General features: G+C 33.4%; 1 protein-coding gene across 1 annotated transcript in view; it reads right to left on the bottom strand.

Moving 5' to 3' along the window:
* The window catches only part of DCC (DCC netrin 1 receptor), a 1,182,017-nt gene that overhangs the window by 182,727 nt on the left and 984,323 nt on the right, over positions 1–14,967 (bottom strand). The window contains exon 14 of the mRNA XM_046024141.1: positions 13,454–13,564. Coding sequence (XP_045880097.1) covers positions 13,454–13,564 — 111 coding nt within the window. The remainder of the gene's footprint in view (positions 1–13,453; positions 13,565–14,967) is intronic.

Below are 14,967 nucleotides of genomic sequence, written 5' to 3'. Positions count from 1 at the left end.
CAGCCTCTAGCCGCGCTCCAAGCTCACCCAGCCCGCGACCAGTTCAAGGTAACCCCGAGCTGAGAGTTCAGTCCTCGGCTCTGTCTCTGCAGCCGGCTTCTCCGTTCTAATACCTGCGAGCTCTCCGACACTCTGACACCCCCGATCCTTCTGTGACCCTGCGGGACCTGAGGCCACGCTGACCCCGCGTGGGCTTCACCCTGGTTTAGCCTCTGGAGCAATGTCCCTCAGTGGAACAGACTTTTAAAAGTCCTGATTTTGTGCTCCATTCCTCCGCCGCTTGCCGGGAGCCGGCCCCTCCCCCCGCGGTCTATCTTCCCGTCGTTTTAGATTCACTTCTCCGCCAGTCCTACCTTTCAGAAAGTGGTTGATTTTCTGTTTCTAGAGTTGCTGTTCTTCTTCTCTTCGCTCTCCCGTTGGATTTGTAGGTGTTTGCAATGTTTAGATAAGCTATCGAGCTGATCTCCTGCTACCTGATGTAGTCTCAGGCTGCTACTTCTCCGCCATCTTGACTCCTCCCCCCGACCTTTCTACTTTTGATTTATATAAGAAGTGATAACTTTGCTCTCTTTTGTTTTCAGTTCCATCACTAGTATCAACCACTGTCAACTAGTTTGATGGAGAAGGGAAACTTTATGTTCTACCAGAAGTACTGGGAATAGTCTCAACACCATTTATTGAATAATCTTCTGGTTGAGATGCCAACTTCATTTTAAAGTTTATTCCTCAACTATAGCAAGAAATACTTCTGTCCTATATATTCTGTTACACTGATCTAACTTGTCTAATTCTATGCCAGACAGTAATGTATTGATTTTAAATCAGGCTTTATAAATGTTAATGTTTATTCTACTTTTCAAATTTTCTCAGAATTCTTTTACATTTATTTTTACATATGACATTCATTCTGATTGGAAGTGTAATCATTAATTTGGGAATAACTAGTATTTATATAATGGTAACATTTTGCATCAAAGAATATATTTCTATTTATTCATGTTTTATTTTGTATCTTTTAACAAACTTACTTTCTTCATAAAAATTTTTATTCAGTTTGTTAAATTTAGTCTTTGATATTATACTTTAGGTTGCCATATAAATGCATTTTTTTTCTTTTTAATGTTTGAACTAATATCGTTAGTATGATACAGCTATATTCTAAGATATAGCTGTATCATACTACAGCTATATCTTGGAATTTCCAAATATGCTATCATACTATTTATAAAAATAACATTTCTTTCCTTCTGTAATAAAATGTTACAGGTTTTTAAGTTTTGAGTGTGTGTGTGTGTGTGTGTGTTTCTCACCAATATCTCTACACTTTGTCAAATAACAGAAATAGTAGAAAACATCTCTGGTTTGTTTGGGTCTTAAAGACAATGTATTTAGTATTTTATTATTTAGCAGAATGCTTGCCTTTAGTTTTTACAAAACAGTAACATTTCAACAGTTTCCTTATATTTGATATTAACATGAGTTTTTAAAAAATTGATAATGCATATTTTCAAAAAATACAAAAAAATTGATAATGACTGCTTAATTTTACAAAATGCCTTCCTGTATATATTGATATAATTGTATGACAATGCCCCTTTAATTAAATGGTGGGCTTTTAAGACACCCTGAAGATTTGCCTTGCTTTTATATAAGAAGAGAACATAACTATTCCCCTAATGCAGACATGAGGGTTTTATCAATATGAACAAGAAGAGACTTCATAACAGGACAAGTGATATTAGTATTTCATACCACTGAGATCTAATCTATGAAAACCAGCAACAACAATAAACATTTGTTGAGTGCTTAATAAGTATCAGACACATTGCTGAGTTCTTTCTTGCCATTATCACAGTTAATTCTCACACAGATATGTTGAGATGGATACTGTTGTTATACCCTATTTACAGATGAGAAAAATAGGTATTAAGGAATTTAAATTACTTGTGCACGATAATACAGTGAATGGAGCAGAATTCAAACCTAGTTATTAGGACTTCAGAGCCCACATCCTTATCCACTACATTACACTTAGAAAAAGCCAAGGAAGTCATAAAGGGATCAAAAATTTCATGAGGATATTAAAAAGTCTGCTATGGCTAAGGGAAGGGCTTGAAATTTCTTTGAACATTTATCCAAGTCTAAATAATTTAGGTCATCCTTTGTATAGTAGAACTCTGAGACTTTGAACAACTACTCACCCAAGAAGTAAAGCAGTTTTTAAATTGGTTTCAAAACACAGTTTGGCTTTGCCTACAACACTCCTTATAGGTAAGAGGAATTCTACTTGAATGAGAATAAGAGGCTGGATTCTTCAATTTCATGATGGATTGGCTGCTATATCAATAGCTCATTTCATTCACAAGTCTTTTTGTCAACCAGTAACCCAGAATATCATGGATGGCTCCTATCAAAAGCCCATGTGAAAGAAATCCTTTTTCATGACATGCCATCTACACCTACATTCCTCTGTGCATAAAATCACATACGAACATGTTTTATCACCAGGCGACTACATTTGTGAGCTCACTGGAGTAAACCCTCAAATTGATATCTTTAACTTGAATGTATTTTAAATACATTCAAGTTATATACAGGTAAATTCCTTATCCTCAAATTGACATCTTTAACTTGAATGTATTTTAATGCCATGTCATTGACTTTCACCAAGAATTTTACCAAATAATAGCCAAGGGAAAAAATTTGAAAATTTAAAAAAAAAAAATCCACTTTTTAAAACTTTCCCTAGTATTTTTTAATCTAGTAGATATTTAAGTAAACAAGGTTGCTTAGGTGTTAGGTGCTAAAAGTTATATTCAAGAAATAATATGATTTCTTTTAGACCAATAAGTTATTTGGAAATATGCTTTTATATTTCTAAATGTATTGAATATCATATTACTATTGACTATTAGTTTAATTACATTGTCATCAATGAATGTATTTGATATTATCCAAGAATATTAATATCCACTTTCTTAAAGCCAAGCACTAAATATTCTTTGGATGCTTGGGGAAAAAATTATGTGACTCTCTAACGGTGTGAGTATTTCAATTGGAGAGGTAAATCAGCAGAATTCCTTCCTTTTCAATTTTTTTACAACTCTGAGAGAGATATATAAAATCCATTAACATTGGTCTTTATGTGTAAGTTCCAGTTTATAAACCTACAGAAACTAGAGGAACAAGATAAATAAAACCACAAGAAATAATTAGACAAAAACAAATAATTAGGCTGTTGAAATTAGAGGACAAAAGCCAGTGTTTTCAATAAATCCAAGTAGGAAAAAAGGAATTGTGGTTGATTAAGAGCCTGAGGGGATACAAATACAGTAGCCAAATTATGGAAAGAATCCAAATGTCCATCAACTGATGAATTGATAAAGAAGATGAGGTCTATACATACAATAGAATATTACTCAGCCATCAAAAAGAACAAAATCTTGCCATTTGCAATGATGTGGATGGAGCTAGAATGTATTATGCTAAGCAAAATAAGTTAGACAAAGGCAAATAACATATGATTTCACTCATGTGTGCAATTTAAGAAACAAAATAAATGAACATACAAGAAGGGGAAAAAAAAAGAAGGAAACAAACCATAAGAGACTTTTAATGATAGAGAACAAAATGAGGGTTGATGGAGGGATGTGGGTAGGGGATGGCTAGATGGATGATGAGTATCAAGGAGGGCACTTATTATGATGAGCACCATGTGTTGTATGTAAGTGAAGAACGACTGAATTTTACTTCAGAAACCAATATTGCACTGTATGTTAGTTAATATTTAAATAAAAGTTGATAAGAAAAAAATAAAAATTAACAAAAAAACTATATACAATGTGTGATCCTAGATTCAATTCTAGTTTATACAAATGATCTGTAAAGAAAGTTTTTGGGGGTCCATTGAAGAAATTGGAATATGATCAAGGTCTCAGGTTAAAACATAATCTGCAAAAATAAAAATGAAAATAATTGAAAACAGAAGTTTGAAGAACAGTTAAGTATCATATGTTCTCATTTAAGTTATATCTATATTTTTTCATTATAATATATAAATATTTTATGTATGTATGTATGTATATATTTACATGTGTGTATACAGACAGAAATTAAAGATATTCATTAGGGTGTTAAGTGTGGTAATATGATCATCTTTGGATGGTGAGACTTGTGTTGATTTGTTGTCTGTATTTTCTACCTATAATTGTATACATTTACTGCTTCTATAATGATGAATGTGTACTCAAATGCTACAGTGGGTTTGCAAATTTTCTATGAAGACCTGTCAAGATTTGCTTAAATAGTATAAATTTATGTTATAAAATCCATATATGTATAAGTAATAGATATTTTTTCAACAATTTGCATTATTTTTAGTAAGTCAATCCTATTCTCATTATGTAGCAACTCTTTACCCCTAAAAAAGTTTCTGGCCTTAAGAAAATTACCAAAGAAAAACCTATGCTTGTTTTTTGTTAGGATGACTATTTTTCTCCATCTTTTTTTCAACTTTTTCATATCTTAATGTTTGTAAATGTTTCCAATCATAAAGCCTATAGATCTGGATGTTTTCGAAATTCTATTTAGTAATCTACTCTTGAACTGGTGAGTTTAATACACTTGTACTTATTATTACTACTGTATTAAAACTTATTTATATGATTTTTATTATGCACTTTTCATTTTCTGTTTGTTTGAAACAAATTATTTTTGTTTTTTTATTTCGTTTATATAAGCTGAAGAGCCCATCCCCTATTATTTTTTTCTCTTCTCTACCAGATAAGAAATAATATAATCTATATTCTTCTGATTGTAATATTTTCAATTTTGAGATCACATATATCTTGTAGTCTAAAGTTAATTATGTCTTGACTTTTCATAAGAACATCATAAAAACAATTTCAAAGCTGTTTAACCTCCACAATCTCCTTTTTCTTTACCACCTCATATTCATCAACTTTTTAAACTCTCCAAAATATAATTTTTGTTTTAGATAATCATAATTTGTTCAAATATACCCATATGTTATATTATTTTTTATCCACTTTCTCTAATAGTTGCTATGGTTATTTTCTTTCTCTTTCTATCTTTTTTTAAAAGTACGTTCTTTACAAAAAAAGATGGTGGTGGCAAAGTCTATTTTCCTTTTTTTAAAGGGTTATGTGTCTCCTTTCCTTGAATAATTATTTAGTTGGATATACAATTCTTTAATGATAGTAATTTTTTTAATCAGCACTTTGAAGATATTTCATTGTTTTCTGCTTTAATTGTTGCTATTGGGGAGTCTTCATCAATCTAATTGTAGTCCCTAAATAAGTAATCTCTCCCTGTGGCATGTTAAGCTCTTCTTTTGTCTTTATCTTTGGTATTATACAATGTATCAAAGGTAAAGCATTATTTCTGAATCTGATAGTCCATGTATTTCATCAATTCTGGAAAACTCTCACTTATCTCTTTAAAAATTATTTCTCCTCCATTGCTTATTTTCTTTTCAAATTGTTATTGAAGCTTGCCAAATTTCTCAGTCCATACTTTATCTTTTAAGTTCTCTTTTATTTTTTTCTGTGTGCATTTTTATGCTGCTCCAAGCATTTAAAAGGATTCTTTCTCAGATCTGGTTTGATCTTTTGAATTTTTTTGGAAAACATATTGTTTGCATACTTTGTTACATGTTTGAGACTTAAAGTTTCATAACTTGTATCTTTATTTGTAGTTTTCAATAAAATTATTTATCCATTTCATGCATGCATGTTTATATCTGTATATGTGTGTGTGTACTGCATATACATGTGTGCATGTTGATATATGTATATGCATGTGTCTACATGTGTACACAATGTGTTATATGTACGCGTGCACATATATGTATGCATGTCTGTGTCTATGTATGTGTGCACATGTGTATGTTTTGCATGTTTATGAATTGTATATGTGCATTTGTATACATGTGTACACACTCATGCATACATGTATGTGTGCATGCATGTCTGTGTGAGTATGTACGCGTATGTATTTGTATGTATTATCATTACACTAAAATTCTATCAATTTGTTAATTCTTTTGACCAATTTCTATTTCTCTGATATTTTTTCCTTTGTTTTGAAACTACATAGTTTTATTTTGTTTTTAGCTGAACTAAAAGTCTCTTTTACAAAGGAAAGTTAATTCAGTTTTTTCAATTTTAGACTTTCTCTTATCTAAAAGTGTTTTCTGTTTTTTCTTTCTAATAACTTCATTTTCTATACTTTGCTATATAACATGTTACTTATTTTATTTTCCAATAATTTAGAAAATACATATTTTAAAATATTTTTTGAAAGCAATTTTTAGGTAGATATGCAATTTGCCATGGTGTTGGTCTCCCATCAAATCATCAACAGTTCTGGTCCTTGGCTTATTTCTTTAGGTATCTATTAAGTAAGACCATCATCATAGAATATATGTCTGATTGCTGATAAAATGAAGCTTTCAGTAAACGTTCAGACTCTGTGAAATTCCAGATTTTTGAGTCTCTCATTTCTGTATAATATTATTTTTTTCCCTTCCCTTGATCTACTTTTCTATTCCAAGCTTTTCATACCTTTTAACCTCAAAACCTTTGGCCAATATGAAACTAAAATAATACACAAACTGACTGGTTCATATTATTTAATGCTAACTTTTACTTCAATACAAGCACTCTTAATTTAATAACATCTGCAAAATCTCCTTTGCCATGTAAAATAACAGATGTACAGATTCCAGGGATTAGGAAGGGCATTTTGGGGAGGGAAGCTATGCTTCAGCCTATTGTAACTCACACATAAATGTTCCACCAGGCTTCCTTCCATCTTTCCTTCCATTTTCCTCTCCTTCTGTCTTTCTATTTCTCTTCTTCAATTTATTCAAATTAGCCAAAACTTGTTTTTCTCATTTCTCATTCTTCTGCCCAGGGATTTTCCACTATTCCTACTCTAGTTTTTGAATGAGGGGGGCAATTTTAATAGGTAGTGTTCTTTCTTTCAGGGTGGTCTTATTGATATGGGAAACAAAGGCAAAAAGAAAAATCATATTTCCTTACTACCTACAGCCCACTGACAAGTGCTTAAAACAGGCAGAGTGACATTCCCCTAGGAACTCAGATGCCTCGATGTTAATAATTTGTTAACGGCAAAAGTCATCTCAGCCTGACCCACAGGATCCTATAAGTCTATGTTAACATATACAAATTCCTTTGGGAACTTCCTTTATCTCTACCCCCAAGATGTATGTGGGCAATCACCCCCTAGCATATGACTCACTGATATATATCTGAAGGGTCTCATGACTGAGTTTTTACTAAACAGTAATAAATGACCCTTTTCTAACAATAGCTGCTCCCCTCAAGGTCTTGGAAACCTTGCTTCCAAATTCATTAGAGACTTTCGCTATCCCTAACCCTCTCTCAACTTGAAAGTATATAATGAGGCACTCCTCATGACCCAAGTCAGCTCTTTCTGCCCACAGGTCCTGTCCCCGTGTTGTAATAAAACACATTTTTGCATGGAAGATGTCTCAAGAATTCTTTCTTGGCTGTTGGCTCTGAACCCCAACATCTTACATCATCATCATTTTAGATTTTATTATTATTCTGAAAATAAACTTTCACGTGTTCCTTTTCAGAGTCATGTTCTTGTCAATATCATATCATGCAGGTTCTAAAACACAGGAATTTTTTCATGGTTGACTTATCAAGTGAAGTGAATTTGCAGTAATCCCATTTTACCCTTACTCAATCAGGCTAATGGGGCTAATTATCTCTTTCCTGAGGGCAGGAAACTAGAGCCTGGTCCTAGGGTCACAGGTTTTGCTATTACCACTTAGTTGCATTTTCAGGACTCTCTCTGCATTGCTAATTTTGCTGGCCAACCTCCTCCATTTTAGGATAGAAGTTTAATTTTAAATTACATCTCTAATTATAGCATATGGCAATTTCTACCTATGCACTTCAAAATTAGGGGGGAAAAAAGCAGCACAAACTGATCCCAAAGCTCAACTTCCTGGAGGGTACCTTGCTGATCCTCATCACAAATTCTCTTATATCCTTATGCAAGACATTTACATAAGAACTTTGGGGAATTCTAATGATCTTGTTTTCTTAAGTCGAAATTTTGAGGCACAAATTAAATATTTTAAAACTTTCCAGCTATTGGTAACAACAAGCAAACATGCTTTCAGGAAGCCTCGAACAAACAGTGAGGTTTGGCTCTGTAATTACTTTAACAAAACATCCTAATTAAAAGGGCAATCCATAAGGAATTGGAGTATTTCTCCAAGTCACAGTTGATCTCCACACTGCTTAAGCCAAGCAGAGAATGCACAGAAGGAGAGGGGATTGCTTTTAACTATCTGTATGTCCTACTGCTTCTCCTTAGTGACTTGCAGGGCTCATTACCATTGTAATGAGTAGATCAATCCCTTGGATTTCACCAGGAGACTCAAAAGCAAAAGGGAAAAGTTATGCAACACAACGCACCTAGGGAGGACAAACACTGCAGTTCCCTCCCAGGAGAGGTAGGTTTCTTTGGCTACTGCAAAGAATGCCTCCCATTCCAGCTGGTTTTCAAAATGGCTGCTTCCCTCTTAGCTATAATTTCAGGCAAATCAGAGCAATTCTATATGGAAATTTCTGACTTTAGGACTCAAAACTTTCCTACATTAGCCATGAAAGCTTTAGGAGAAGTCACTTATATCTTAGGATTTAAACACTTACATGAGTAAATTAAAATGAGATGAATAAAGAAACCTCCCCTAAATTAAAAAATATATACATATATATACTGATCATATATATATATATATATATCTGTATGTACTTATATATGTATGTATTGATATGTGTGTTTATATATGGAAATAGAACAAGCTATCAGGCTGTGTATCCTTTGAAGCTACTCACAACCAATCCTGAGATTGTCCATTTGTCCAAACATCGATGCTTATCAAGGGTAACACTTTTTAATATTTGAATTATGCATTCAAAGTAAGAAAAACAAGAGGAAGGAAGGAAAATTGAAATCGATCTAAAGGAGTACCTCCATGAAAAGAGGTTATGGGTCAATAAATATGGGTCAAATATATGTGGACTTACTAATTTCTTACAGCCAATAAGACACTTTGTTTTTCAAAGTTAGTAAAATATCTCTTTCCCACATTCATATAATTATATGCCCTAAAATGGCTGTTTCCTTCATGGTTTTATAAAAATATTTTTCTCATTTATTTTTCAGAAAGAGAGAGAGCATGAGAGGAGAGAGATCAGTGGGAGAAGCAGACTCCCTGGCGAGCAGGGAGCCCAATGTTGGGACTCGATACCGTGACTCCAGGATCATAACCTGAGGCAAAGGCAGTTGCTTAATCAACTGAGCCACCCGATACCCTCCATTATGTTTTAAGAGTGAACAATTTCAGGGCACAGGGGTGGAGCAGTCATTTAAGCAACTGACTCTTGTTCAGGTCATGATCTCAGGCTCCTCAGATCAAGCCCTGAGGCGGGCTCTGTGCTCAGGACCTAGTCTCTTTGAGACTATCTCTCTCCCTCTCCCTCTGCTCCTCATGTTTGTGTTCTCTCTCCCCTCACACTCTTTCTCTCAAATAAGTAAATCTTTAAAAAAAGAGTGAACAATTTCAAGTCATAGTCCATAACAGTATTATGTACAAGAAGCATCGACTCTACTAGTTTTCTTCTATTAATTTTTTATTTGCCTTTTTAGATTGCTAATGCGTACATTATGGACAAGGACAAGAGCTGCATCAACAATTACAATCCAAATAAAGAAGTGAAAGAGTAAGAAAAGAGGCATTATTTGAAATGTGTTGCAATGTGTTAAGATAATTGACTGGCAAATGAGTAACACTTGGATGAGTGAGGGCACATTTTAAATTAATTGTGGCAGAAATAATTTTCCTAAAGGCATTCTTTCTGAAGAATATTTACTATGCTGTCCTACACATCCTTCCTTGTAACCTTAGTCAACCTCTTTTTCCTGAAGTTTTTAGTTCAAGTACTATTTCTTTTCATGAAGTCTTTTCAATCAGTACAGCCATTATCTGTTTATCTCTCAAGAGAACTATTCTTCTCTCTTTCATGTTTGTACTCCCCATAACTGGGCACATGATGGGTTCTTAATTATATTTCATAAAAACTGCATCAATACTCAAGAAAGAAAAAAGTAACTAAGAAGGTTGCTTGTAGAAGAGGGACATTATTAAGCCAAGAGTATGAAACTTTCAAGCAAATCCAATTAAGCAACATTTATTAAGATTTATTCATGAACATAGCATAGAGATTCTTGATTAAAATAGATGTATGGATTGGATTATATTAAGATTGCATAGATATGAAAAACATTCAGTTAAGTAGAATGTTTGTGCCATCCCACGGGCTGTGATTTTACATTTTGATTCCACTAGACTGTGAGTCATTTGGAGTGAGGAGAAAGAGCTCATAAGTCAAGTGGAGAGCCCCATTCATCCTGGATATTTTATAGGACCTTCGGCACCTCTGTTCCATTTATTTTCACTCCTTCCAGTAAGGGATATAGTCCCTTAGGTTTGGGTAAATGGTATGACCTCATTTCTTAGAATCTTTTGCCTTGAATCACTGTCTTTTATTGTCACTGGGTCAATTCTAGAGGATTGGTCGAGGCTTTGCTCAGATAATCTGTATTAGACACTGGACACGAAAAACGTGGTCCTGAGTTTCAGATCCACAATTACTAGCTTAGTTACTTGATTAAATTAGTTGAATTTCCTTAGCTTACGTTACTTTCCTTTAAAATTAAGTCTAATAATATATACCTCATAAAGGTAAACGAAAGGATAAATACCAGTTTATAAACTTTAAGAGTTATTTCTTAAATAAATAGAAAAATAAGGTATTTATGTAGCTTATCTTGTCTTTATTCTTGAATAAGACAGAGCATATTCTCATGACTTTAGACCCAAGCCACCATGGTCTCTAATAACTTTCACTACCAACTGGGCTATAACTTCAGGATGTCTATTCTTGTTATTCTGCTTGGAGGGCTCTTGCCTGACCTATTCATGCAGCTGCCTCCCTCACTGCCTTAAGGTCTGTGCTGATATTTTACCCAATCAGAGAGATCTTCTCAACACCCTAGGTAAAAAAGTACTCCCTAATCTTTCTATTCCCTCTATGATGCTTTTTCTTCATAGCATTCATCACTACCCATCTCTATCTCAATAACATTTATTCTCCTTGAGAATAGGGATCTTATTTATTGCTTTACCCTTGGTATCTAAAATAATGCCTGATATATATAGACCTTCAAAAAGAAATATATGTTGAATAAACAAATACATGAATGTTCCCTAATCTATTAGTGAAGGATGTAAGCTTTACTGAGTGTGACTTTGTGTAGCTCTACAACTTTCCAATTTATAATACCTAAGATAAGTTAAATAACATCTGCTAAGTCCCAAGTTACTTTTCCATAAAATCCGACATTACCTCTAAGCTTGTTCTAAGATGACCCATGGTTGTCTAATCTAACACAATTGTTTATGCTTCAACCAGGGTAATCTCTTCAAAATGCAAATATAATTACGTCACTGTTTTAAAAAAATCCTTTAATGACTTGCTTAGGATAAACCACATTATTGCTTTAATGACATTCTGAGGATAAAGTCCCAAATCCTTAATTTGTTCTTGCAAGATTTAGAATCTGCTATTTTACAAACCTCAACACATATCATCTCTGTGTTTCAGTCCTGATGGTCTATTTTTTTTCAGATCTTGAATACTGTCATGATCTGTCTTAATTTCAGATCTGCATTCACCTTGCCCTACACATTTCCTCTCTTAGTCTGTAATGTATGCTTTTGCATAGCAAACTCCTGCTCACCCTTCCAGTCTTTGTTTAAAAGTAAACCTATATGTCTATTTGCCTATCAATCTATCTATTCATTCTATATTGACAGATCAGATGCTACCAATATTCATCCAGGAAATGGCAATTTCCTAAGGCTTCACCTGGAATGTCTGTTTCTCTTTGCTATGTTCTAAGCTCCACAAGGAGATCATGCCTTTTGTCCACTATCATATTCTGAGAGCTAAGCACAGCGCCCAAAACTTAGTAAGTTTCCTATGAATATTCTTTAATGTGCCAGTAGGAATAACCGTTATTGTGGAAATGGCATTTTTTGCTTGTTTTCCTGACACATTACTTACTTTATAAATTGGAATCTATGAAAATCATGAGTGATGGTGAATTACTTAGAGAAACAAAAGATCAAGAAGGAGAAAAATGAGAAGGAGGAGCTCAAATAGGAAAAGCCAGAAGGGACACTGCAAGAACTGGGACAAGAATAAAAATAAGGGAAAGAGAGAGAGCAAAAGGGAGAGGAAATGGAAAGGACATAGCATTTTCACCTTGCAGTAACTTGGATGCCTTCAGGTCTACCAGTGAAGGAATAAGAGGAGTTCGTTGTCAGTGATTTGACAGTCATCTGGCACCAGATACATGTGTGTTTATTCTTTTAGTCACTTTTCCTTGGTCTCAGTTTTTCTTTTTTAATTTTAATTCTTAAAAAATTTTATTTATTTGTTTGTCAGAGAGAAATAGCACAAGCAGGGGAAGCAGCAGGGAGAGCCTGACACAGGACTCTATCCCAGGGTCCTAAGCCAAAGGCAGATTCTTAACTAACTGAGCCAACCAGGCAGCCCCCCTTAGTCCCAGTTTTAATCACTTAACTTGAAGTTTACTGATCATAACGAACTTCTTTTTTAAGTACCTCTTATTTATTTCTGCTTTATTACCTAGACTTTTTTCTTGTCACTTCTAGTACTCATTTCTCTTGAATTTTATTTTCTTATCAGTCATGATATTTTCATTTCAAAAGCTATTTCTCAACTGCTAATTTTATTATTTTATTTAAATTATTGATATGTGACTTTTATACAAATCTCAATATCTCATCCACAAATATCTTAAAACAACAATCAATTAAGTAAATAAGACATTATTCCTATGTAAAAAAAGAAGTCAAATATTAATGACCATATCATAAGCAAGCAAAAAATATATATTGTTGTTTTGCAGAAGCATCATAAGGAACAAGAGAAGCTATTTAAAATAATTATATTTCATGATTATTATCAGAAATTGTAGCAGTTCCTATGAAGAAAATCTTAATGTTGGTTATTCAATAAAATATAAAAGGATTATTTTAAATTATCTTGAAAAAATAATTTATGAAGACTATAATTAATGTATAATTTTATGTGGCATTCTTGAAAAATCTATTGAGGATTTTGTATTTTGTATTGTTTTGTTTTTCATGGAAAGATATAGGAGGAACAGATATCCCCAGTGTTGGCATTCATCAACTTCTACTAAGGGCATATTTGAAGCTGAAGTAACAAAGAACATAGAAATCAGAACCATAATGATTGGAGATAGATCTTACCATCCAGATCATTCTCAGGAGTCTCTGCTGTGTACCAGTTGGAAGGTGGTCCAGTGCCATTAACTGTCATGGCTGACACTTGGAAGCTGTACTGACTTCCTTTCTCCAGACCTATGAGAGAATTTTCCATAAAGAGGAAAAAAGTTACTGACTAACAAGTATTTCTAGCAGGATTTCAAAAGTTTTAGTAAAATTATAACAACAGGAGACACACTTTACATGGTTTGTGATTGTTGTGGTAATTATTTTGGCCAAAAGGGCAGAAGTATTATGGCAAGAAATCAAATTATTTTTCATATATTCTCATTTTTTTTCTAGTTTATAAAATTGTATCCCTGAAAATAGCTTCTGGGCAGATGCAGAATATAAAATATGAACGATGAAGAAATAATAAAAAATAGCAAGGATCATTTTTTTCTCACAGTCTGCCGTGAATTAAGAGCCCTGTCTATAAATCAAGAGCAGTCATTCTAAAAACTTATGTCTCCATCATTTATTCAAGGTCAGTGATTATGTTTTCTTTGGGCCAAGAAAAAAGATTCCAAAGCCACTGCACCTAAATAGAAAATATTAGGTGTTTTGTGTTTCAAAACCATAGCAAAACATACTTGTTTTGAATCAGCTTTCATACTAGAAGTATGAAAAAAGTCTGTCTCCATGACAATTTGGACATAAACTATTATACACAGTGATGACATCAGGCCTTAGTTTAGACTGCACAGAGAACACAGGTTGATGAGAAATGGCCCATGTATCACTAGTGTGATATGTGTAAATTTTTACCTAAATAACATTCCTTTTAGCTAATGAGCTAGCAGCTCATTACCATGACATAGTATTGTAAAACAAATGACACTTGTTAAAAAACTATGTGACATTTTTGAGACACTTAGGGCTTGGCTTAACGTGACAAATCCTTAAACCTTAAGGAGTTGAACAGCTCTAATAAAGTTAAAAATATAATCACTCTTTATTTTCTCTGTTAATCTAAAGTGACATAAATATTTAGTAATGAGAAAAATTCATAAAGAAAATGAAATATTGGAGAAATGATGCTTATCATGTACAATGTTACATATTTGCAATTTTTTTGCTGAAGCCTATGAGTAAAGCTTGGTCCTAAGAGGAATTTTAACTTATTATTAATTGGAGATAATGCTTCAAATGATGGTTAGAATGGACTTGTTAATATCCAGGGAAGTTACCTCCAATAAACTGTACTATTAGAGAAGACAATTTGATAAATACACCCATACAAAAGTATCTATAACACAAAATGCTATCTTCTCAAGAGACTTCTAATTTTGTAAGACAGACTAAGCTCCAGGAAGAAATAAGACTGAGAATGGTTAATATTGCTGTTGTTTTTGTTAATGCTAGTGTTTTATTTGTATATCCATAGATCCCACTACACTCCCTGACACATGGAAGGCACACACAAAAAGCAGCTGTTGAAAGATCCACTAAAGCATTGCTTAACACACATGAAAATATGAGGTTAAAATACAATAACC

This window comes from Meles meles, chromosome 12 (assembly GCF_922984935.1).
Source record: "Meles meles chromosome 12, mMelMel3.1 paternal haplotype, whole genome shotgun sequence".
NCBI lineage: Eukaryota > Metazoa > Chordata > Mammalia > Carnivora > Mustelidae > Meles > Meles meles.
The sequence above is the reverse complement of the archived record's forward strand: the minus strand, read 5'-3'. Positions and strand labels throughout refer to the sequence as shown.